Source organism: Lepidochelys kempii, chromosome 2 (genome assembly GCF_965140265.1).
Source record: "Lepidochelys kempii isolate rLepKem1 chromosome 2, rLepKem1.hap2, whole genome shotgun sequence".
In the NCBI taxonomy this organism is placed as follows: domain Eukaryota; kingdom Metazoa; phylum Chordata; order Testudines; family Cheloniidae; genus Lepidochelys; species Lepidochelys kempii.
The window spans coordinates 193,852,453-193,878,529 of NC_133257.1; the positions used below are offsets into that span (position 1 = coordinate 193,852,453).

At 41.6% G+C, this 26,077-nt stretch overlaps 1 protein-coding gene across 3 annotated transcripts in view; it reads left to right on the forward strand.

Moving 5' to 3' along the window:
* ABHD5 (abhydrolase domain containing 5, lysophosphatidic acid acyltransferase) overlaps positions 1–25,294 on the forward strand; it is a 44,794-nt gene extending 19,500 nt beyond the window's left edge. Inside the window, exons 3-8 of one of the 3 annotated variants that reach the window (XR_012157494.1) lie at positions 104–476; positions 3,593–3,747; positions 6,524–6,635; positions 9,764–9,950; positions 21,872–22,019; positions 23,284–23,350. Coding sequence is in view for 2 of the 3 variants with exons in the window: in XM_073333330.1 (XP_073189431.1) it covers positions 104–476; positions 3,593–3,747; positions 6,524–6,635; positions 9,764–9,950; positions 23,284–23,373 (917 nt within the window). In the remaining variant the exon portion in view is untranslated. Of the gene's footprint in view, positions 1–103; positions 477–3,592; positions 3,748–6,523; positions 6,636–9,763; positions 9,951–21,871; positions 22,020–23,283 lie in introns of all 3 variants that reach the window. The other 2 variants (XM_073333330.1, XM_073333331.1) reach the window with 2 other exon arrangements.
* Positions 25,295–26,077: the final 783 nt, after the last annotated feature.

Consider the following 26,077-nt stretch of genomic DNA (forward strand, 5'->3'; position numbering starts at 1 on the left):
TCTGAAAGATACCTGATATTCCTGCCCTGAGCTTCCACTGAACAGACTGCTAGATATGACTAAAAAATAAAAAGTATCTGAACTATGTTTTTTTTCCCTTCAGGTATCACAAGCACGTACAGTAAACAATATGTCTTCATATCCAATGGAAATAAAATATGGACGCTAACATTCTCTCAGGACCTCTCATATAAAACTCCACTTGTTCTCCTCCATGGGTTTGGAGGAGGTGTTGGACTTTGGGCTCTCAATTTTGAAGACCTTTGCGAAAATAGGACTGTTTATGCATTTGACCTCTTGGGATTTGGGCGTAGTAGTAGACCACAGTTTGACACTGATGCAGAAGGAGCAGAAAATCAGTTTATAGAAGCTGTAGAAGAATGGAGACAGGAGGTAGGGCTGGACAGAATGATTTTACTTGGCCATAATCTGGGTGGATTCCTGGCTGCGGCTTACTCACTGAAATACCCATCAAGGTATGTGAAAATAAAGGGAAAAAGGAAATCTTTGCTGTCTCTTACTAATGTTAGTACTACACATCTGTATTCATTTGACATGCAGCAGTATATAAAACCAAGTTCTTTCTGAATTAGGTTTAGTTGTGAAAATTGGGTCAAGACTTGATTTAAAGAGACACTATCATCTAGTTTAGACCCAAAATGCAAATTGTTTTTGTTCTGTGTAGAAAAATATGAATACAGTATGAGCAGAAATTCTTTGTTTACGTTCTAACCATCAATCATTTTTGGTAAACGTCCTCTTGCAGTACTCTGAACCTGAACAGAAAAATCAGTTACTTCATGAGAATCTAAAAGCAAAACTGCCATCCTGAAGCATGTATAGTTAGTTAAATATTGTACTATTAATAATCTGCATTAATATAACTTTTAAAGTATACATTTACAAATTGTTCAGACATCACAAGCTGCAGATTTATTTGCATAATAAAAACATTAATAACAACTCCCATAGTAGGCAGGATGAACCAACAAATTAATGACCTCTAGGTGATTTTTCTAATTTTAGGAGTCCATTACTGTCTCCTGTTCCCCAATCCTTGTATAAATAAGGGTATCGTGTGTCTCTTTTTTTCTGTTTTTAATCAGACTGTGACATTACAGTCAAACAAGTTTTATATTTGAATACTGTGTGCCCTTTGAAAAGTAACCTACATTTCTGTTTTAGTATTTTTCCCTCTCCCCACCCTGGTAAGTTAACATTAAGGTATAAGGATGGCTCTCTCCAACTTATTAGAAATCAGAGATTCTTAGCCAGTAGGAGATAAATGTTTGCTTGGTTTAAACTAAAAATAATTACTTGTTAAATCTGTGTATTTAAATGAAAATACAGTATGTTGTTTTACCCCTTCCAATGCGTGAATCTCTTATAAGGGGGAATCTTAGTAGGAATGCATCTAGGAAGACAGAGCCCACAGTCTAATGCAGTCATTCTCAACCAATGATACACATACCCCTGGGGGTATGCAGAGGTCTTCCAGAGGGTACTTCAGCTCATCTAGATATTTGCCTAGTTTTACAGCAGGCTACATAAAAAGCACTAGCAAAGTCGGTACAAATTAAGATTTCATACAGATAATTAATTGTTTATACTGTTCTATAAACTATACACTGAAATGTAAGTACAATATTTATATTCAGTTTGATTTATTTTATAATTATATGGTAAAAATAAGAAAGTAACAATTTTTCAGTAATAGTGTGCAGTGACACTTTTGTATTTTTATTTCTGATTTTGTAAGCAAGTAGTTTAAGTGAGATGAAACTTGAGAATACACAAGAAAAATCAGACTTCTGAAAGGGGTAAAATAGAAAGATTGAGAGCCACTGCTCTAATGTATGTCTAGTGCTGCGGAAACCTGTACTTCCCCAAAAAAAACAAAAAAACAAAAACCCTGCAGCTTTGGAATAATTTCAGTAGCATTTGTTAATGTTTGGGGGCCGGGGGGAGTGTTTCTGAAGTATTCCTTAAATTAATGTTCGGAGTGGAGCTTTTTTGTGGTTATTCTCTAACATCTCTGGTCTCTCCTGAGTTTGTCAAGTGACTTATTTAAAAATAGGCAAGATATTGTGTTATCAAACCACTTAAACACCACAGAGTCATAGGGTTAGAAGTGAATGCCAAAGTGCAGGATTTGTTGTGGCTAAACCATCCAAGACAAATGGCTATCCAGCCTCCCTTTGAAAGCTTGCAGTGAAAGAGCTTCACAGCCTCCCTAGACAATCTGTTTCAAATCGTACAGTTAGGAAGCTTTTCCTGAAATTTAATCCAAATCTGCTATTCTGTAGTTTGAACCCATTACCTCTTCTCTGGCAAGAGAAATTTTTTATGGCAGCCTTTCAAATATTTGAAGACCACTATCATGTCCCTCCTTAGTCTCCTCTTTTCCAAACTAAACATACCTAGTTCCTTCAGCCTTTGTTTACATGCATTCCATCACTTAGATCATCTTTGTCGCTCATGTCTGAATCCTTTCCAGTTTCTTTACTTCTTTCTATACATTGGTGACCAAAATTGGACACAGTACTCTAGCAACGGCCTAACCAGCGCTGAATAGAGTAGTACTGTCACCTTGTATGACTTGCATGCTATACCTTTGTTAATGCAACCTAAAATTGCATTTGCTTTTTTTGCAAAAGCATTGCACTGCTGACTCATGTTTAGGCTGTGATCCACCACAACTCCCAGATCCTTTTCAGTAGTGCTGCTGCCAAGCTACTTATCCCCTGTTCTGTATTTGTGCATTTGGTTTTTCTTCGCCATGTGTAGCAGCTTACATTTGTCTTTGTTGAATTTCATTTTGTTGTCTTTAACCCATTTCTCCAGTTTATCAAGATCCCGCTGAATTTTAGCTCTGTCCTCCAAAGTGTTGGCAACCCCTCCCCCCCGCCGCCAGTTTTGTGTCATCTGCAAATTTGATCAATATGCTCTCTGTTCCTACTTTCAGGTTGTTAATAAAGTTTGTTAAAGAACACCAGACCCAGCACAGATCCCTTTGGAACCCCACTTGAGACCTCCAGTCTGACATTTCATTAACAGTTACTCTTTGTGATTGTTTAAACCAGTTGTGTATCTACTTAATGGTAGTTCTGCTAAGCATGCATTTCTCCAGCGTATTTACCAGAATGTCATGTGGGACTGTGTCAAAAGCCTTGCTGAAGTCCAGATATATTATGTCCACTGCATTTACCCCATCTACCAAGCCAGATAGCGTGTCACAGAAGGAAATCAAGCTGGTTTGGCATGATTTGTTCTTGTTATTCCATGCTGGCTGCTAGTGATTACCCCTTCTGCTATACCCACTACCTGATTTACAAGGACACAAATCTCATCTTTCTAACTCACAGAATACAGTGCCTAGCAGCTGGTTTTGTGTTGAATCTTCTCTTCGATTTTACTTTCTTATGCTAATGAGGGATCAGAAATTAGATCATAGGATATGACCGTGATGGTGAATAATGTAGATTATTTAATCTGCCGATAGCTAGTTTTAATCTTTCTTGTTCCACAATAAATTGAGAGACTTCAAACCATTTTATACACACTAAACCTCACAAAACTTTTTTGCCAACAGGGTGAAGCACCTCATTTTAGTGGAGCCATGGGGTTTTCCAGAGAGGCCTGACAATGCTGAACAAGAACGACCAATTCCAATCTGGATTAAAGCACTAGGAGCTATGCTGAGTCCATTTAATCCATTAGCTGGGCTTAGGTTAGCAGGACCCTTTGGTGAGTGCTAATTAATATTTGTTAAAGTACTATTTCTATTTATTTTAAATATGAATACAAAGCAAATATTTCATTAAGAGGTTGTCTTCTTATAATTGCTAATTTCCTTCTTATAAATAGTTTTTGGCCCATCATTTATTTCATAAAGCATCTGGAGCTACATCAACCGTCTATCATGAGTTTAAAAAAAAAAAGTGGAATTTCTAGCCTTTGTTTACATTTGAACTACCTGTATTCTTTAAAAAAATATATATATATATATATATATATAATTTAATATGCAAACCAGAAAGAGGCTTTTGTATGTTTTAAAAGCTTGACTAAGGTAATTAGCCTTTTGGACATATTAATTTGTTACTTTGCAAACAAGATTATTCTTTGAAGTAGAAGCTTTTCTAATTTACTAAATAGGACTATTCGATTAGCAAGTAGTTGCCCAGAAATAAAGCTAACAAATGATGCCTCTAACTTAAAAATTCAGTTTAGTTATTCTTAACAGTATTCCACTCTTTTTGGGGAAAGCAGAAATTCTAATTTAAAAATAGATTGCTGTGCCAAAGAAAATTCTCTAAAATGCAACCAGTTTGTCTGTCTTAGACGTAAAAAACCCCAACAATCCTAGCTTCTGTTGTAAATCTTCATGAACATCTGTTCAATTTTTTTGCATAAGGAATGGGTTTCCTTTCTTCCTATTATATAGTGGATTAACTGTACATTCTGACTTTCTGATGAGGGGGTGAGATTCTTTCTGGTGAGGGGGTGAGAATGTTAAATCCATTTATAAGATAGAAACTCAGTTACTTGATTTAATGTGGAGTATTTATTTTTTAAATTATTTAGACAACATGCACAAAAAAACTATCCAAAGGTTCAAGTTGTCTTGATAAACATTAAAAATACAAACCAGTTTGATCAACAAAAGCAAATGCAGCCATCTTCTTAAAACTGAAAAGGGAGATGACCCTCACACTCCAACCACTGATCTCAGCACACACCAATATATCGCAGCTTCCTTCTCTCACCCTACATTCCAGGAAAAAGAGATTTGGCAATGTGGACTTAAGATCAATAAACTTGGACTTATGACCAAGTGGAAAGTACATTCCAAAATTGGGCTACCCACGGAAAATGCCCTGCTGGTAGTCTCCACTTTATTGAAGTGCAGGCACTTCATTTGAAGCAGGATGGTACACAGAAATAAGCAGTCTCTCAAATACAAGGTCCAAAGCCAGTTTTGGGGTTGTAAATCTAAAACAGCACTTTAAACTCTATGTAGAATACTACGTACAGCCAGTACAAATAACTGAGCATTGGTGTCATGCTCATGACTAAAACCTCCATTTAATAAGTGAGCTGCAACCTATTGTATTAGATTCAGTTTCTGAACTGATTTAAAGTGTAACCCTACATAAAGTATATTGCAATAGTCTGATCTCAAGGTTATAACAACATGGATCACGGTGACAAGTTCTACATAAATGGTCATAACCTTTTGGCCTGAAACAGGTAGGGGAAGCAGCATTATGATCACTGCAGTTGCTGTGACTGTTTACCAGCATTTAAGGATTAACCCTTACCTCCAGATTATAAACCCAAGTCATAAATGGTGAGGTCACATCTTCAATTAAAGATGGAACTATAGTCTTTGACATGTCTTCAGTTTGCTACCCCCTTTTACTAGCACCAATTCTGTCTTATCTGGGTTGACCTTCAGCCAGCAATCCCTCATTCATGCCCCAGATACTGGATAAGGCATTTAATAATGGATTATGGGTAGGATTTTCAAAAGAACTCAGCAGTGCCCTAACTCTGCTATCATTCAAGCCAATGGTAAAACTGTTGTTGAATTCATTGAGAGTAGAGTTAGGCCAATGCTGAGCTGTATGATTACATACACAAAATATGTTAAAATAACGTCCTTTTAAGGTTGCAAAGTCAACCAGTTGAAAATGAAAAGAAAGCTAAGAACAATATCTTAATGAATGTGTACAAAAGGACAAAATGAGGATTGCATGGACAACTTTAATTCTGACATTTCCTAATTCTCAAGTGCTTGGTTTTGCACCCAAAATAATGTTGTTCTTATAATGTAGTTTTTGTATGTCATTTCCTAGAGAATGTTTTTTTAAGAAAAAAGTTTTAAAAAAACCCTTAAATTCAATTACTGTGGTTCCCACATCATCCATAGGGGTCAGCCAGCAAACCTCCAGCCCAGACATCTACCTCTTGAGCTGTGGGACTAAATAAATTAGCTGGCAACAGGAGAAGGCTGTTCCTCCAAGAGGAGGTTATGAGCCACTGAGGCCATATGCAAGGTCCAGGAGTTGCAGGAAGGAACCTGGCCTGGCTATCTCCTCCAGCACATCCTCCCTTCAAGGAGTTGGGATGCTCGTATCCCATGTAGAGTCCTCAGGGTGGGGAATGGTTTGTTGGAGCCATGTGCTGGTTCTGGAGAATAGGCTTAGTGGAGCCTGGCGCAGCCCAGTTCCTCTATCTTGACCCCTGTGGGGGTTGGGGGGATGCGGCTGCTGCTCTGATGCAGTTTGGTGCCCATTCTTTTTGGAATGTTTGTGTCCATTTGTTTTGATATCATGCATGGTGCCAGAATTTTTCTAAGGAACGCAAATGATGGAAGGGGAGATAGTGACTTGTCCAAAGTTATCTCAGCCACAACCTCAGGACCTTTTTATAATGGGAAAATGTTAGTCAACCTAAATAAAGGGGGTCACTACCAGCTCCTGATGATTATTTTTTAAACTTCTATTTTTTTTTACAGGGTTAAGCCTTGTACAGCGTTTAAGACCAGACTTCAAGCGAAAATATTCCTCTATGTTTGATGATAACACTGTTACTGAATACATCTACCACTGCAATGTACAGTCACCCAGGTGAGCATAAATTTGCCAAAATATTTTTGAAATTAATCTGTTTCCTAATTCAACAGCCACCCTTCTCCTCCTCCCTCAGCGCTCCCAGTAATGCATGCGCACTGGCTTTTTATTGTAGGGTTGTTAGGCTACTAGCATTTAATGTGTTAATTTTAAAAGCAAAACATTATTGAACTTTGCTTGTTCATTTATCTATTTGCAATCCTAATTTTAGGTCTACCAAGTTTGATTTTGTTGCCTTTTTTTTTTCTTTTAAACTTTGGATGAGCACTTGGGAGCTAAGTTTCAATCAAAAGGATGTTCTTATAAGAATGCCCCACTGGGTCATACCAATGGTCTATCTAGCCTAGTATCCCGTCTTCCAACAGTGACCAGCATCAGATACTTCAGGGATAATGAACAGAACAGGGCAATTTTGAACCATCTCCTGTCGTATAGGCCCACCTTCTAGCAGTTTAGGGACATCCAGAGATGGGGTTGCATCTGTGACCATCTTGGCTAATAGCTATTCATGGACCTGTTCTCCATGAACTTACCTAATTCTTTTTGAACCCAGAATCTTGTATTGCCAACTTCACATAGCAGGAAGTCACCAGACAGACCCCGAAAAGTCGCTAGATGTAGCTGTTTAAGCAATCAAGAGTCAAAAATGTCACAAAATAAAATTTCTAGAGAACTGATTGTGTGTGTGTGTATACACACTCACCCAGGCAAGTACATTCACAAAATCATTCACAAGCAGCTCAATAGTGTTAATAAAATCTATTCCATGTTCTTCTTACTACATTCTGACATTACTAAAGTCAATGTCATTATGTTTTAATTGAGCATGTCCTCGGAAGGAATCGCATTCCAGGGCTGCTTGGGCTGAGATCACTAATCTGCAGGCGAGGAAAAGAAGTTTATGGAGGATAATTAAATATTTTGCTAAAGCCAGGCACATTTTGGAGAGAGCAGCACATTAGCCAAGGCTTGTTTTTATCCAAAGGTGTTCTTTCTCGCTGTTCTGTAGTAGGTAGTGTAATCTGTGATGCAGGGGAAGATCACTAATGAAGCGAGCAGGGCGGGGGAGGCAGGTTAGCCGGCAAGGCGAGCCGCACGGATGGAAGGTGTGGTGGGATGAGACAGAGCCATGTGCCCTAATGGGGCGGGGGGACCGTGCTTCAAGGGATGAAGGCCTTACCACAGGATCATAGGAGGAGCTAGCTTGATTTCAGTTCCCCTTTACTCCTTCCCTGACTTGGCCTGGGGTTAGCAGCCCAGCTGTTTTCAAAATATCAGACCCTGGAAGCAGTGGGATTGGGATTAAATCTACCCTCTTGGCTCCCTGCAGCATCGAGTTCAGGTCAGGTGAATGCCCTCTTCCCCCTGGCTCTGGGCTCTCCCTTTCACTAACCTGTCAGCTCAAATCCAGGCTGGCAAGAAAGGGAGGCTTAGCTGAAATTAATCAATCCCAGCTGACCTGGGATGTGCTGTCTACTACGGAGCAGCGAGAAAGAACACATTTGGGTAAAAACAAGTCCTGACTAATATGCTGCTCTCTTCAAAGTGTGCCTGGCTTAGCAAAGTATTTAATTAGCCTCCACAAACTCCCTGGAATGCAATTCCTTCCAAGGACATGCTCAATTGAGACATAATGACATTGACTTGGTGTGCAACAGAATGTAGTAATTAAAATTTATTAATCTTATTTGGGTTATTGCTGATTATGTACTACATATATTGTTTGGTTTCAGAGTAACAGCCGTGTTAGTCTGTATTCGCAAAAAGAAAAGGAGTACTTGTGGCACCTTAGAGACTAACCAATTTATTAGAGCATAAGCTTTCGTGAGCTACAGCTCACTTCATCAGATGCATATCGTGGAAACTGCAGCAGACTTTATATATACACAGAGAATATGAACCAATACCTCCTCTCACCCCACTGTCCTGCTGGTAATAGCTATTATTGGTATAGGAGGTATTGGTTCATATTCTCTGTGTATATATAAAGTCTGCTGCAGTTTCCACGATATGCATCTGATGAAGTGAGCTGTAGCTCACGAAAGCTTATGCTCTAATAAATTGGTTAGTCTCTAAGGTGCCACAAGTACTCCTTTTCTTTTTACATATATTGTGTTACTTTTAAACCAACATTTGTACTTCGGTTAATATAAGCATTCTACGCAGATGCACAGACAGTCTTATTATGTATTACATAATTTTAATATTAGCTTTAATAAAAATTTTAAATCTGTAAGAAAAATAAAAAATAAGAGCATGGAATGGATTTTATTAACACTGAGCTGCTTGTGAATGATTTTGTGACTATACATATTGGTGACTTCTTTCTCTGAATGTCACTGTAATTGGCAGTGAAAGTCACTAGATTTGTCACCGGTCACTTTGAAACTTATTTTCTCGCTAGGGAAACCAAAGAGTCACTAAATCTAGTGACAAAGTAGCTAAGTTGGCAACAACACTGGTTATACTTTTGGCCTTCACAACATCCCCTAGCAATGAGTTGGACAGGTTCAGTGTGCATGAGTGAAGGACTTCCTTATGTTTGTTTTAAACCTGCTGCCTATTAATTTCATTTGGAGACCCCTGGTTGTTGTGTTATGTAAAGGGGTAAATAACACTTCCCTATTCACTTTCTCCACACCACTCATGATTTTATAGATCTCTATCATATCTCTTCCCTCCTCCAGTCATTTCTCTTTAAAGTGGAACAGTCCCACTCTTTAATTTCTCCTCGTATGGAAGCTGTTCCATGTCCTAATCATTTTGTTGCCCTTGTCTTGTACCTTTTCCGATTCTATTATCTTTTTTCAGGTAAGACTACCAGAACTGCATGCAGTATTCCAAGTGTGGGTGTGCCACAGATTTATATATTTATTTATATATTTATATAATTAAGGATATTTTATGATCTATTATATATCCCTTTCCTGATTGTTGCTAACATTCTGTTAAGTTTTTTCACTGCTACTTCACATTGAGCAGATGACTTTCAGAGAACTCTATGACGACTTGAGATCTTTCTTCAGTGGTAACAGCTAATTTAGACTCCATAATTTTGTATGTATAGTTGAGTTTATTGTTTCTAATGTGTGTTACTTTGCACTTATTTCATTTGACATTTTAAGTGGTGAAACTGCTTTCAAGAACATGACTGTTCCTTATGGATGGGCAAAAAGGCCAATGTTACAGCGGATCGCTCACATGCATCAAGATATTCCTATCACTGTGATTTACGGAGCACGTTCTTGTATAGATGGCAATTCTGGTAGTACCATCCAGTCTCTGCGACCAAATTCATACGTAAAGACAGTAGTAAGTGAATTTTTCTAGCCCTTGTTTTTTCCTTTTTATGGGTTTGTGTAAATTGTGTCCATTCTTTGCCCTATTTAGTGCCAGCCCTGGAATGGTAGTCTTACAGTTTAAAACTCTGGATAGGATATCTGATTTGATTTCTATAACAGAAAAAGGGTGGGAGAAAATAAATATTCCTCTTTGAGTGCTTACACATGTTCATTCCAATGTAGGTATGTGCATGTCCAGAGCACAGTTGCCAGAAATGTTTCCCTTACTGGTATCTGTTGGGTCGGCTCTAGCGCCCTCTGGTGTGGTGCACTCATATCGCCAGTATAAGGGGCCCTGCCCTGTTTCATTTCCTTCTTACCACCTGTGATGGTTGCTGAAACCTCTCATTGCTTAGACAATCTCCTTATAGTGGTTTTCCTAACCTTTTAGTGTAAATAATTCTCACTTTTTAGTAGTTAGTTTTTACATAGATTGGACGTCTCTGCTCTTAAATAACAGAGTTGTCCTTTGTCCCAGTGCCGAGGCGTGCCTCGGTCACTGGGGTTTAAGCCTTGTGCGTCATGCAGGAGGTCTGTGCCTTTGAGCAACCCGCACTCAAGCTGTCTCAAGTGTTATGGGGTAGCTCATAGGAAGGACAGTTGCCAAATTTGTAAAGAGTTCAAGCCCCGGACCGAGAAGGACTGCTCTTTCAAAGGTCCTCCTTATGGAGACAGCTTAAGAACAGATTCAGAGCTGCGCTCAGAGTCAGCACCGAGCACCTCTGCCTCAGTGCAGCGTGTTCCTCCATCAACACAAGTCACCCAGCACCAATCATCTTCACCGGTGCCAGGAGAAGAGCCGGTCTCTGGTGCAAAAGGACAGAGGAGACCGGGAGAGGGAGAGACCTGTACTGGGCCTCTCTTCATCCCTGGTGCCACACTGCCAGGTGCCCACAGTCCCGGTATCAGAGCGTCCTACGTCACCCACTCAGGACCACAGTACTGGGTATTTTACAGTCCCGTCGACCCCAAAGCCTTTGCAGCTGAAAGGGATCTTCTAACCCTGCCAGTACTAGGCTCCCTGGAGGGTCAAGACTCTGCTCCATCAGTGACCCCAAGCAGCAGGGAATTGACACCAGCACCTCAACCAGAACTGTGTCAGATGTCCAAGGGGGAACCCTTGCTGAGAGCCTCAAGGGCCCTTGAGCAGCCTTCTCCGACACCCAGGGGCATGGCGCTGCCTTGGCCTCTGCAGCGCACCTCTTAGTCCTCAGCAGACTCAGAGGCGGAAGTGTACTGCCCCGCCAAAGCAGCCAACCCTTCTGCTCCCCAGGCCATTCCAACTCCATCATGGCACTGAGTTCATAGGGGCCTCCGGGTGCATGGCCACCATACCCAGGGGGCCCCACTACCATGCAGTGGCCTTTTTGGAATCATTGGGGGTTTCACCCACCTCAAGCTACCCTGTCAAGACGCTCTTATTCGGTCATCTCGGAGGCTAGAGCATCCTGATACTGTGCAAAGATACTCCGGTACCAAACACTGCACCAAACCCTAAGAAGAAGCCCTGCAAGCTCCTGCAAACAGCAGAAGCAGCAATTGAGGCTCCCCAACAAGCTTTAGCCGCCGCCGCCGCCTCCTCCTCCACTCCAGGTGAGGCCGCAGTGGCACCTGGGATCTCTCCACCTCCAGATGGCCATAAGGGGTATCAGGACCTACTAAACAGGTAGTCTCAAGCCTAGGGGTCCAAACAGAGGTAGTTAAGGAGGTTACACACGGCCTCCTGGATAGTCTGTCACAAGCAGGCCCATCCAGAGTGTCTCTGCTGCTACACGATGCCATCATGGACCCTATTAAAGCCCTGTGGCAAACTCCTGCCTCCCTTCCACTGATGGCAAAATGCTCAGAGCGTAAATACTTTGTTCTGGCCAAGGGGTGTGAGTTCCTCTTCTCCACCCCCATCCCTCCCGGGATCATTGGTGGTTGTGGCACCCAATGAGCAAGACCACCAGGGACAGCAGAGCTCTGTGCCAAAGGCAAAGGACCCTAAAAAGCTAGACCTCTGAGTGTAAGGCTTACCCATCAGAGGGCCTGCAACTTTGTATAGCAAACCAGCAGGCCCTGCTGGGGCACTACAGCTTCAACATGTGGGAATCCTTGATTAAATTCAAGGATCTTCTCCCCCAGACAGGCATTTTCCTCCGTAATTGGGGAAGGGAAAACTGTAGCTCAAGGTTCCCTGCAAGCAGCCCTGGATGCCGCTGACTCCATGGCCAGATGGAGAGTGACTGTGGTGACGATGCATAGGAGCTCCTGGTTGCAATCCTCAGGCCTCCTTCAGGAGGTACATCCAGGACTTCCCATTTGGAGGATTGTCGCTCTGCTCAGAGCAGATGGATGCTAGACTGCATGGCCTCAAGGACTCCCAGATGACCTTGAAATCCCCAGGACTATGTACCAGCAGGTGCAAGGACCACAGGCCACAGCAGCCAAGCTGTTACTTCCCTCAAACAACCTGTCAGGGCCAACAGAAGAGAAGGAACAGAGGGTTTAGGTGAAGGCCCCATCCGCAGTCATCCTCGACAGACCCTGTTCAGTTGGCTCCCAGGCACCCCGGGTCATCAAAGCATTCTTTTTGATAAGACGATTGAGGTTGACATCACAATACCTTCTACACAGGATCCAGGTTACCCCCTCTACCCCCAACCATATCCAACCACCTTTCCCATTTCTTGGATGCCTGGACCCAGATAACTTCAGACAGCCTGGGATACACCATAAAACTGGGTTACACCATCCAATTCTTGTCCACCCCACCTTCTCACCGGTCCTCTGTCTCTCTTTAGGGACCCTTCTCATGAGCTCCTGTTGGAACGAGAAGTCCAGTCCCTCCTTTGGGTGGGAGCTGTGGAACACGTTAGAGTCATAGACTTTAAGGTCAGAAGGGACCATTATGATAGTCTAGTCTGACCTCCTGCACAACGCAGGGCACAGAATCTCACCCACCCACTTCTGTAATAACTCCCTAACCTATGTCTGAGCTATTGAAGTCCTCAAATCATGGATTAAAGACTTCAAGGTGCAGAGAATCCTCCAGCAAGTGACCCATGCCCCACACTGGCAGAGGCCCTGGGGTTTTTTCACCTTCCTCTGCAATCTGCCCTGGAGTAAAATTCCTTCCCAACCCCAAATATGGCGATCAGCTAAACCCTGAGCATGTGTGCAAGACTCACCAGCCAGACACCCAGGAAAGAATTCTCTGTAGTAACTTGGATCCCACCCCATCTAACATCCCATCACAGGCCATTGGGCATATTTACCACTAATAGTCAAAGATCAGTTAATTGCCAAAATTAGGCTATCCCATCATACCATCCCCTCCGTAAACTTATCAAGCTTAGTCTTGAAGCCAGATACGTCTTTTGCCCCCACTGCTCCCCTTGGAAGGCTGTTCCAGGACTTCACTCCTCTGATGGTTAGAAACCTTCATCTAATTTCAAATCTAAACTTCCCAATGGCCAGTTTATATCCATTTGTTCTCGTGTCCACATTGGTACTAAGCTTAAATAATTAGTCTCTCTCCCTGGTATTTATCCCTCTGATATATTTATAGAGAGCAATCATATCTTTCCTCAGCCTTCTTTTGGTTAGGCTAAACAAGCCAAGCTCTTTGAGTCTCCTTTCATAAGACAGGTTTTCCATTTCCTAGTAGCCCTTCTCTGTACCTGTTCCAGTTTGAATTCATCCTCCTTAAACATGGGAGACTAGAACCGCACACAATATTCCAGATGAGGTCTCACTAGTGCCTTGTATAACAGTACTAACACCTCCTTATCTCTACTGGAAATACTTCGCCTGATGCATCCCAAGACTGCATTAGGTTTTTTCACGGCCATATCACATTGGTGGCTCATACTCATCCTGTGGTCTACCAATACTCAGAGGTCCTTCTCCTCCTCTGTTACTCCTAGATGAGTCCACAGCTTATAACACAAATTCTTATTATTAATCGCTAAATGCATGACCTTGCACTCTTCACTATTAAATTTCATCCTGTTAAGATTACTCCAGTTTACAAGGTCATCCAGATCTTCCTGTATGATATACCGGTCCTTCTCTGTATTGGCAATACCTCCCAGCTTTGTGTCATCCGCAAACTTTATTAGCACACTCCCACTTTTTGTGCCAAGGTCAATAATAAAAGATTAAATAAGATTGGTCCCAAAACCGATCCCTGAGGAACTCCACTAGTAACCTCCCTCCTGCCTGACAGTTCATCTTTCATTATAACCCTTTGTGGTCTCCCTTTTAACCAGTTCCTTATCCACCTTTCAATTTTCATATTGATCCCCATCTTTTCTAATTTAACTAATAATTTCCCATGCGGAACCATATCAAATGCCTTACTGAAATAAAGGTAAATTAGATCCACTGTGTTTCCTTTGTCTAAAAAATCTGTTACCTTCTCAAAGAAGGCGATCAGGTTGTTTTGGCATGATCTACCTTTTGTAAAACCATTTTGTATTTTGTCCCAATTACCATTGACCTCAATGTCCTTAACTACTTTCTCCTTCAAAACTTTGTCCAAGACCTTACATACTACAGATGTCAAACTAACAGGCCTGTAGTTACCCGGATGACTTTTTTCCCCTCTTTTCTTAAAGATAGGAACAACGTTAGCAATTCTCCAGTCATACGGTACAGCCCCTGAGTTTACAGATTCATTAAACATTCTTGCTAATGAGCTTGCAATTTCATGTGCCAGTTCCTTTAATATTCTTGGATGAAGATTATCTGGGCCCCCTGATTTAGTCCCATTAAGCTCTTCGAGTTTCGCTTCTACCTCGGATGTGGTAATATCTACCTCCATATCCTCATTCCCATTTGTCATGCTACCATTATCCCCAAGATCCTCTTTAGCCTTATTAAAGACTGAGGCAAAGTATTTGTTTAGATATTGGGCCATGCCTAGATTATCCTTAACCTCCACTCCATGCTCAGTGCTTAGCGGTCCCCCTTCTTTCTTTGTTTTCTTCTTCTTTATATGGCTATAGAACCTTTTACTATTGGTTTTAATTCCCTTTGCAAGGTCCAACTCTACATGGCTTTTGGCCTTTCTTACTTTATCCCTACATGTTCTGACCTCAATAAGGTAGCTTTCCTTGCTGATCCCTCCCATCTTCCACTCCCTGTCTGCTTTTTGCTTTTTCTTAATCACCTCTCTGAGATGCTTGCTCATCCAGCTTGGTCCACAACTCCTGCCTATGAATTTTTTTTTCCCTTTCTTGAGATGCAGGCTTCCGATAGTTTCTGCAACTTTGAAGTAATTCCAGGCCTCCTCCGCCTTTAGATCCGCAAGTTCCTCAGTCCAATCCACTTCCTTAACTAATTTCCTTAATTTTTTAAAGTTAGCTCTTTTGAAATAAAAACCCTAGTCACAGATCTGTTTTTGTTTATCCTTCCATTTAGTTTGAACTGAATTAGCTCATGATCGCTCGAACCAAGGTTGTCCCCTACAACCATTTCTTCTATGAGTTCTTCACTACTCACCAAAAGCAAATCTAAAATGGCATCCCCTCTTGTTGATTCAGCAACTACTTGGTGAAGGAATCCATCAGCTTTCACATCCAGGAAAATCTGAGCCCTATTATTATTACTAGCACTTGTCCTCCAGTCTATATCTGGGAAGTTTAGTTTTCCATGATCACACAATTCCAATTAGTATTTAGTTCATTGAACACATTAAAGAGGGCTCTATCCATATCCAAATTGGATCCTGGTGGTCTATAGCACACCCCAAGCACTATCCCAGGGGAGGCTCTAGTAGCGTTCTTCCCTGATGTGATTTTTGCCCAGACAGACTCTTATCCATTCCATCACTTCTTATTTCTTTACAGTCTACCTCATCATTGATATACAATGCTACTCTACCACCTTTGCCTTTATTTCTGTCTTTTCTAAACAGCACATACCCTTCAATACCTGTACTCCAGTCATGACTACTATTCCGCCATGTTTCTGTTATCCCTATAATATCTGGTTTCACTTCCTGCACCAGTAACTTAGTTCCTCCATTTTGTTACCTAGGCTCCTCGCATTGGTGTACAAACATCTTAATTTTTGCTGTTTGGCCTCGCTCATATTCTTTACCCGATTAGGCAGAGACATTCTACAGCCAGTATGACCTATTAGACTGGTATCCACACTGCCCTTCCTCCTTATGTCCGTTCTCCTACCCACGACTGTATCCTTTCTTCATTTTCTTCCCTCTGTGTTAAAATCTGGCATAGAGATTACCTGGACATCTCCCAAATTCCTAGTTTAAAGCTCTCTCAATGAGTTGTGCCAGCCTCAATCCTAGAAGTCTATTTCCCTCCCTGCTCAGGTGAAGTCTATCCCGAGAGAATAGTCCTCTGTCCATGAATGCCTCCCAGTGGCCATACATCCCAAAGCCCTCCTTATAGCACCACTGCCTGAGCCATCTGCTGATCATCATAATCTTGTCACACCTTTGTTGCCATTCTCTAGGAACAGGCAGAATCCCACTGAAGATCACCTGAGCCTCGATTTCCTTAAGCGTCTTCCCCAGCCTGGCATAGTCTCCCTTCATACGTTTCAGTGAGAATCTAGCCGTATCATTTGTTCCCACATGAAGGACTATCAGTGGATTCTTTCCTGCTCCCGTTAAGATCCTCTTCAGCCTCAGGTCCACATCCCGTATCTTAGCACCCGGCAGACAGCACATCCTTCTGTTCTCTGGATCAGCTCTGGTTACAGGCCTGTCTATTTTTCTCAGTAAGGAGTCCCCAATCATGTAGACCTGCTTTTTTCCTGGTGATAGTGCGATTCTCCAGTCTATCCCCTGTTCCCTCTGGCTGCGAGTCCTCTTGATTCCTATTCTCCCTTGCAATCCTCTGCAACCCATCACCTGAGAGGAAAGGGGTTCTATTCCCACTATTTCCTAATTCTGAAACCATGGGGGGTGTTTCAGACCCATTTTAGACCTGCCCAGTCTCCACTGATTTCTAAAGAACCTGAAGTTCCACATGGTCTCCTTCATCTCTTCATTGGATCCCAGGAATTAGTATTTCACCCTCGATCTAAAGGATGCTTACTTCACATTTCGATCTTCTCTGTTCAGACATTTCTTAATATTTGTAGTGAACCAAAGTCCCTTCCAGTTCATGGTGCTCCCTTTTGGCCACCCTGCAAGTTTTCACAAAATGTCTGGCAGTAGTAGTGGCCTTCCTAAGGAAAAAGAGAGTCTACGTATTTCCATACCTGGACGACTGGCTGATCAAGGGCTGGTCCAGAACTCAAGTAGAGCCCGACATCCATCTCCTTCAATTAACTTCCTGTGTATTAGGCCTTCTGCTGAACTTTCCTGATCCCAGTCCAAAAGATCAAGTACATAGGGGCAAAACTCGACTCAGTGCAAGCGAGGGCTCTGCTTCCAAACGACCGATTCCTCACCATTGCATTCCTGATACGATCTTTCCGAAGCCATCCAATCATGATTGCACAAAAGTGCTTGAGTCTCCTGGGCCACATGGCATCGTGTACATATGTAATGCAACATGTAAGGCTAAAACTCAGACCCCTGCAAGCCTGGCTAGCCCTGGTCTACTCCCTCTCTCGCCATCACCTGGACTCAGTTCTCACGGTCCCAGCCTCATCTTGTGACTGGACAATGGTGACTGGACAGCCCCATGGTATGCGCAAGGATACCCTTCTCAAGACCTCACCCATCCATGTCCCTAGAATGTGACACATCAGCCCTCCATTGGGCAGCCCACTTAAGACCCATCAGAACCCAAAGCCTTTGGGCCCAAGAAGAGCTCTCCTTGCAGATCAATGTCAGGGAATTCAGGGCAGTATGTCTAGCATGCCAGGCATTTCTACCTAACTTGACAGGCAAATCTCTTTCAGTGCTCACGGACAATACAATGGCTATGATCTACATAAACAGATAGAGTGATGCATGTTCTTCCCCCCTGTACCAGGAAGCATTCTGCCTGTGGGTACTCTGCATCGATCACGACATCACTCTAGAAGCATCCTATCTTCCTGGGACTCAGAACCAGCTAGCAGATCACCTCAGCTAGTCTCTCTCCTCTCACCATGAATGGTTTCTCCATCCAGACATTGTAAGGGACATCTTCTGATGGCGGGGGACTCCCCTTATAGACCTGTTTGCCACCTGATCCAACAGGTAATGCCATCAGTTCTGTTTCCTGAGGGGCCACAACCTGGGGTCTCTCAGAGATGCATTCCTGTTACCATGACAAGGCACCTGTACTGTGCTGTCCCTCCTATCCAGTTGATCCACTAGTTTCTGATGAAGATCAAGTGGGACGGAGCGTGGGTTATCCTCATGGCCCTGGCAGCACTGGTTATTTATCCTACTAGGTATGTCCATGGAGACAACCCTGCAACCCCTGTCGCACACAGGCATAATATCCCAGGATCATGGTCGACTGTTGCACTCAAACCCTCATGTCGCTGCACCTGGATGACTGGAAGCTCCATGGCTGAATCCAGAAGAGCAAGTTTGCTCGGAGCAAGTCCGCAAGGTCCTAATGAGCGGTAGAAAGCCTTCCACCAGAGCTATCTACCTGTCCAAATGGAAGAGGTTCTCCAGCTAGTGTTCACAACTGCCTCTGCAGTTTTCTCTGCATCTCATTCTAGACTACCTGCTGTCGCTAAGACAGCAAGGGCTAGCCTTTTCCTCAGTAAAGTTTCATCTAGCGGCCATCTCTGCCTTCCATCCCAAGATCGACAACTGTTCTATCTTTTCACATGACATAGTAGTCTGGTTCCTCAAAGGCCTGGAGATGGTATTCCTCCAAGTTAGATATCCCACCCCCCGTGGGACCTAAACCAAGTCCTGTCAAAACTCATGGGACCCCCATTGGAACCACTGGCAACATTCTCGCTGTTATGCCTCTTTTGGAAAGTAGCCTTCCTGGTGGCCATTGCTTCAGTCAGATAGGTTTCCTAAAAATGAGCTCTCACTTCAGAGCCCCCATACAGTCTTTTTTAAGGACACAACCCATCTGCGACAGCACCCATCGTTCGTTCTGAAAGTTGTATCACAGTTTCATTGGAGTCAAACAGTTTTCCTGCCAGTGTTTTACCCTAAACCACATGAGAGCAGGGAGGAACAGCACCTCCACTCATTAGATGTTGTGTGTGCTCTGGCCTTCTACAATACAAAGTACCAAACCATTCTGCAGATACATTCAGCTGTTCATAGCAATAGCAGAAAGGATGAAAGGTCTCCCCATTTCTGCACAGCAAATCTTATCGTGGATCACTTTGTGTATCAAGGCATGTTACACCCTCACGAACATTTCGCCCCCAGCTAACTTAATAGCTCACTCTACAAGTTTGCAAGCCTCTTCTGCTGCTTTTTTTAGCACATTCCAATTCAGGACATCTGCAAGGCGGCAACCTGGTCATCGGTTCATACCTTCACAATGTACTGTGTCATTACACAACAGGCTTGAGGCAATGCCAGTTTTGGCTGGGCTGTGTTACAGTCAGCCTGCCCTTGATTTCCAAACCCCCCTACAGGACAACTGTTTGTGTGTCACCTACATTGGAACGGACATGTGAAAGCACTCAAAGATGAAAAAACTGTTCCTAACCTTCCTGTAACTAACTTGTTTTTCAAGATCTGTTGCACATGTCCATTCCAAAACCCACCCTCACTCCCCTCTTAAGAGGCAGTTGGCAAGAAAAAACTGAAGGAGGGCAGGGCCCCTTATTACCAGCACTTTGAGCACCGGATACCAGAGGGTGTTAGAGCCAACCCAACGGATACCACTAAGGGAAAAATTTCCAGTAACTGTGCTTGGGGCGCGCACACACCTACATTTGAATGGATATGTGCAACACAGACAGTTACAGAAAGGTCAATAACTCTTCATCTCCATTTTTTTCATGTGGGGGAACTTGGGCTCAAGTCAAAAGGAAGTTTGGTTGTGGCATTCAGAACTGAGCCACATTTCTTCCTAATTTCCAATCCAGGTACTTAACCATAGGGTCATTTTTCCTCTCTAAAAAGCATGAACTCTACAGTGTTCTAATGAAATGTGTTTTGTAAAGAAAAAATACCTACAGTCTAAATTTACATACTACTTAATCAAGGAATCTTCAGTGTGATAAATTGTTCCAATAATTTTGTGTAGTGCGAACGTTTTTTATAAGTGGTAACTGTTTTCTTCTGAAGTTTTGGAAGTGCCCTCATCTGAATCATTGCAGAAATATTGAATTTTATCATTCCAGCCAATGTGGCTTTACTTATATATGTGAGGAGAGCTACTCTTTCAGATGTGTGTGCTTACATCCTAGATTAATATTTACACACACAGAGAGGCCACTTTTCTAATGAACTAAATGAAATTTACTATTATCATTGATATTCAGAATCATACTAGACAGCTGTGACTGTTGAATATGGATGTACGAGTTACTTTTATGAGTTGGTCAGATCTTAGAATATGCTGGATATCGTATTACTGTTGTGTGGTCTTCCGGATGTGACTGACCAGTAACTTGCCCAAACATGTTCTAGACATAATATATTGTAGGTCATGAAGTTGAACAAAAGATTGTAATGACTATGCACGTGTATCAGAAGTAGGTATACAAAGAAGGGAGTGTGGACAAGATGAGATTTTTCTCTTAATTTCCTGATTCTATAATTCACTCATAAATACCGCCCAATACAGTATAGGAGGATTAGGGAAAGTCAGATCCTTCTAAAGAGCACTTCTGCTCTTCCTGAAGTAGTGACATGTTTGCGAATAAAAATATATTTATCAAAAGTGATCTGTTATGGCTTAACAAGCAGACTTCCTATAACAGAAGTTACTGTTAGGGAGTGGGGAGTAGAAGGGTAGGACATGCGTGAGTCATGCAAACAGGTATAACCAATCTGGTCTGAGGGACAGGAGGGCTAATTTAATGTCCTATTCTAATTCAGCTTAACATTTTGTCAGCCAAGATGTGGGTTATAAAAGGCAAATGCAACACGGAAAGAAAAATGGGGACACTGAAAGGCATCCTTTAGGGTGAGAGAGGCTTCTTCCAATGTCTCCCTTTAGGTAGTAAAGTGTCTCCCCAGCAATGTTTATTCTAATATCTAACTAGATCTTGTTATTTCTAATTACATTTTATTTTGTGACTGTTTCTTAGCTTCCTAGTATTTCTCTTCTCTTAAGATAACTTTTCTCAATTCCTAGAGAGTTAGTAATCCAAAACAGTAATTGTCCCTCCGAAGTGCAAGTGAATTGTAATTTCAGGGAAGGCGAGCTCAAAAGGGGATAATGCCTCGGTATAAAATTAAGTACAAATTGTTCAGGTGCCTTTCCCATAGAGTACTGTAAAATGGCCTGCTTTACCAGTCTGGGCATGGAGAGAACTAAATTACAGAAGTATCAGGTGTAGTTGCAGTGGCCCTTAGTTATATCTTTTTAGTAAAATTCTCTATTCAGGAGGGTGCCAGCAGATGTGATTTTCAGCATCTGACTTTACTTTTTTCCCTGATTATCATAGAAGTTAATTTAGAGAGTTGAAATGACAAACAAGCTGCTGCCACAGTCTAGAAAATCCTCAGCAATTAAAGCCCTCAGTCAGTTCTTAATCATCTATGGTCGTGCTCTTTCAGTCTTTCCCAGAGCATACATTTCATATGAGATGAAAAACATTCAGACATTCTGTGTTTAGATGGGAAGGAGCCAAAGAACCATTGTCCAGATTTTTTTGGGAGAGTTGGAGCTGCATTTTGGTAGAAAGCTTAACATGTAAAGCACAATTTCAAGTTGGTTTGCAGAGGCTCACTTCCACTTAAACGTTTTTGGCATTAAAGCAAGTTATTGAATAAACAGTAGTTTTACTCTCTTTTTTCCTTTTGTTTATTCCTATGTAATAATGGTTCCTCAATAGAAAGAATAAACTGAGGGTGAAATAGGAAGAAAGTTTGCACCTCCTTTGCAGTTGCTTGTTACCTCCTCATGCTGGAAGCCAGTCTCACAGCTGAATCAATATGGATTGAGTGCAATAGGCTGTGTGAGAAAGTTCTTCCTCTGCCTTGGTGGGTCCTGTGCTTATTGGCGGATTTGTTTGCCTCAGAGATTCACTGCAGCCCTCAGTTTGGCCACTTTTGCTAGTGGCTCAAACCTGCCATCCACTCAGCTAACCTCATCACTGGCCACATGGGGGAACAGAGAACTGTCCCACCTAGTGGGTCGGGGCCAGGCCAGATCCCTTTCCAATTTAGACCTTCCCTTCTGGTGTTTCTCACAGACCAGGTCAACTCCTCCTGTGTCCAATCAGGAGTTGGCGGGGATGGGGGAGAACCCGGGCCCACCCTCTATCCCAGGTTCCAGCCCAGGGCCTTGTGGATAGAGCTGTCTACAATGTTCCCTGTATCAGCTGAGTCCCAGCTACAACTACCTGGGCTACTTCCCCATGGCCTTCTCCCAGTACCTTCTTTATCCTCACTGCAGGATCTTCCTCCTGAAGCCTGATCACGCTTGAACTCTTCAGTCCTCCAGCAGCAAACATTCTCACTCCTTGTGCACCCCCCCCTACTAACTGATGGGAGGTCCTTTTTAAACCAGGTGTCCAGATTAGCCTGCCTGCCATAATTGATTCTAGAAAGTTCTTAATTGGCTCCAGGTGTCTTAATTAGCTTGCCTGTCTTAATTGGTTCTAGCAGGTTCCTGATTGCTCTAGGGCAGCCCATGCTCTGGTCACTCAAGGAACAGAAAACTGTTTATCCAATGGCCAGTATATTTGCCTTCGACCAGACTCCTGTACCCCACTGGTCTGGGTCTGTCACAGTTGTCAGTTTTTTAATCAATGTTCTCATCTAATGCACATTCTAACACTTGTTAGATTTGTCTGGTTTTAATATTAGCACTTGTAATGTAATGTACAGGAGCTGGCGCCAAGATTTAAAATAAAGGAACCTAAAGTTTTATAAGCTTCTACATCCACATTTAGATGTCTTAAGTAAGTGTTAGAAATTTTCCAAAGTAATGAGCACCTACCAGCTCTCATTGATCGCAGTCCTTTTAAAAATCAGGTTTCTGATTTAGGTGTAAAAGCCTGTTTGGAAATCCTGGCATGGTGTTTTTGTTCAGGGTGACCAAAGGAACTTGCAGTATGACCAGACATGGGGGAGAGTATGTCCTTCTCACTATGTAATAACAGACACATGATTATGTGTGAAGGTTTGGATATGTATTTATTTTTATTTTTCCTAATGTATGTTTTTCCTATGTCCTAGTGTTTCAGGATTTGTTGATGTTCTTGTTATTCTGACTTCTCTTTTTTCTACTTCCTCCTCCCAGGCTATCCTTGGTGCTGGTCATTATGTGTATGCTGATCAACCTGAAGACTTCAATCAGAAAGTAAAAGAGATATGTGATTCTGTGGACTGACTGAATTCAGCTCTTTATAAAGTCTGATCATACATACAGTTTACTAGCAATACTTTGTAGAACATTACAAAAATTTAAAGAATGCAGAGCTAGTGGAGCAGGCTCTGTTTGCACACAGTTTCTTCCAAGAAGTCACCTGCACACTTAAACTACTTAGTGCCTTTTGAGTAGGGTATATTTTAAATGGAAACCTTGTACAGTTTACTTTAAGACTTGTCTTTAAATATTTAGAGATGTTGTTTGCCTGTCTGATATAGTGAAAATAGAAATAACTAATAGTTTTTAAACTGGGGAAAAATTGAATTGATTGAAATTTGCAAAATTTTGAACACTTTAAATTATGTTGCATTCTAAATCTACCATAAGAATGTCTATACTAAGCCACTATATAAATAATATACTGTATAAAGATATGACTTGGTCACTTTATAAACATTCATACTTGGTAGGCCAATGCATTCATAGTAAGAATGTGAAATTAATATATTTCTTCTCTTTCGATCCCAAGACTTTATGTACAATATTTTAACGTTTTATTTTGGCATGATGACAGATTATGAAGCAGGTGTCTGGAGAGTGTCAGGGCCAAAATAATTAGCACAGCTTGTCATTGGAAATAAGGTGCATTGAAGCTTACAGTACTTTTTTGCCTATTGGATTCTATTATATACTTCACAAGACATTCTTCCATGTGTCTAATCTCCTAGGAAGCTTCAGTTTTAAGAGACAATGGTGTTGCTGACACTCATGCTTCCATTACAGATAAAATATGTTTGAATTTAATGACTTAAAATACAGAAGTTGCCTGCTAGTTGCACAACCTATTTTTATGTTGATACAATTATCGTAAGGTCTGTTGCCAGCCCAAATCTATTGGTTTTAGAATTGCCCATTTTGATTAATGCCAGGAAATAACTGTCTGACTAATGAGATTAATCCTGATCTTTTGCTTTTGATATTAAGCCTGCCATTTTCTCACAAATACAAATTTTTAGAATACTGAAACTAGTCTAATTGGAAATGCAACAGAATATTGGATCTTAGTGGCATCCTTATAGGAATGGATATTACTGGAATAAATAGTATCAATGAAATAAAGAGTAGCTTGTTTTGGGAATTCCTTCTTAAGTGTTTGACCAATTCAGTATTTCACAATTGGAGCAAATCTATTCTCTGGATCTTTACAAAAGTGTAGTTTGACATTAGTTTTCAGGTGCTTAGTAAAATACATTGAACAAAGTACTTTGACACTTTAAAGCCAAATTATGTGGTGGTTTTATTTTTTAAAAAAAGCAAGTTTACGTTTCCATTTGATTGTTGGAATAACTACTGAAAGTATCTTGCTCCTTTATATAAAATATTTAATGTTATCACCTTCTAAAGGTTTAAAAAGAATTTCTGGATATCTTTGCTTTCCATATTATGATTACATGTAACAAATTTTCTCATAGATTGTATTCCAGTAGAGCACAGTCTTTCTTCTTATTTTACTTACATGGTGCTATGAAAACATCAAGCAGTCCTTGTGATTGCCTTGACTGGTGGTACTTATTATACATCTAAATTATTTAATTGCAATGAATTAGTAAATTAAATTGCATCTTTAATTAGCAAATCCAGATTTATATAAAACAGAACAATATTTTCTAAAATTCGATGTTCAAAATGGAGATACAGAACATCACATACATTTTTGTACATAGGTCATAAATTGGCAGCATGACTGATTGGTTAATGAATGCCTTGTTGGTGAATAGTTTTTTTCCATAATTATCAGTCTAATTTGCATTGATAAACTGAACTCAGCTGAACATTTTGAATTACATACAGAAAGTGACACCAAAATGTATGGTGTCTCTTTTCTAACCAGTAAAAGGTGGAACACATTGTTAATAGGTTTCAGAGTAACAGCCGTGTTAGTCTGTATTCGCAAAAAGAAAAGGAGTACTTAGGGCACCTTAGAGACTAACCAATTTATTTGAGCATAAGCTTTCGTGAGCTACAGCTCACTTCATCGGATGCATACTGTGGAAACTGCAGAAGACATTATATACACAGAGACCATGAAACAATACCTCCTCCCATCCCACTCTCCTGCTGGTAATAGCTTATCTAAAGTGATCACTCTCCTTACAATGTGTATGATAATCAAGGTGGGCTATTTCCTGACAGCAGGATTGTCTGGCTATGTAGACTCCCTCCTCAGGCCCTACGCTACCAGCACTCTCAGCTACCTTCGAGACACCACTGACTTCCTGAGGAAACTACAATCCATCGGTGATCTTCCTGATAACACCATCCTGGCCACTATGGATGTAGAAGCCCTCTACACCAACATTCCACACAAAGATGGACTATAAGCCGTCAAGAACACTATCCCCGATAATGTCACGGCTAACCTGGTGGCTGAACTTTGTGACTTTGTCCTTACCCATAACTATTTTACATTTGGGGACAATGTATACCTTCAGATCAGTGGCACTGCTATGGGTACCCGCATGGCCCCACAGTATGCCAACATTTTTATGGCTGAATTAGAACAATGCTTCCTCAGCTCTCGTCCCCTAACGCTCCTACTCTACTTGCGCTATATTGATGACATCTTCATCATCTGGACCCATGGAAAAGAAGCCCTTGAGGAATTCCACCATGATTTCAATAATTTCCATCCCACCATCAACCTCAGCCTGGTCCAGTCCACACA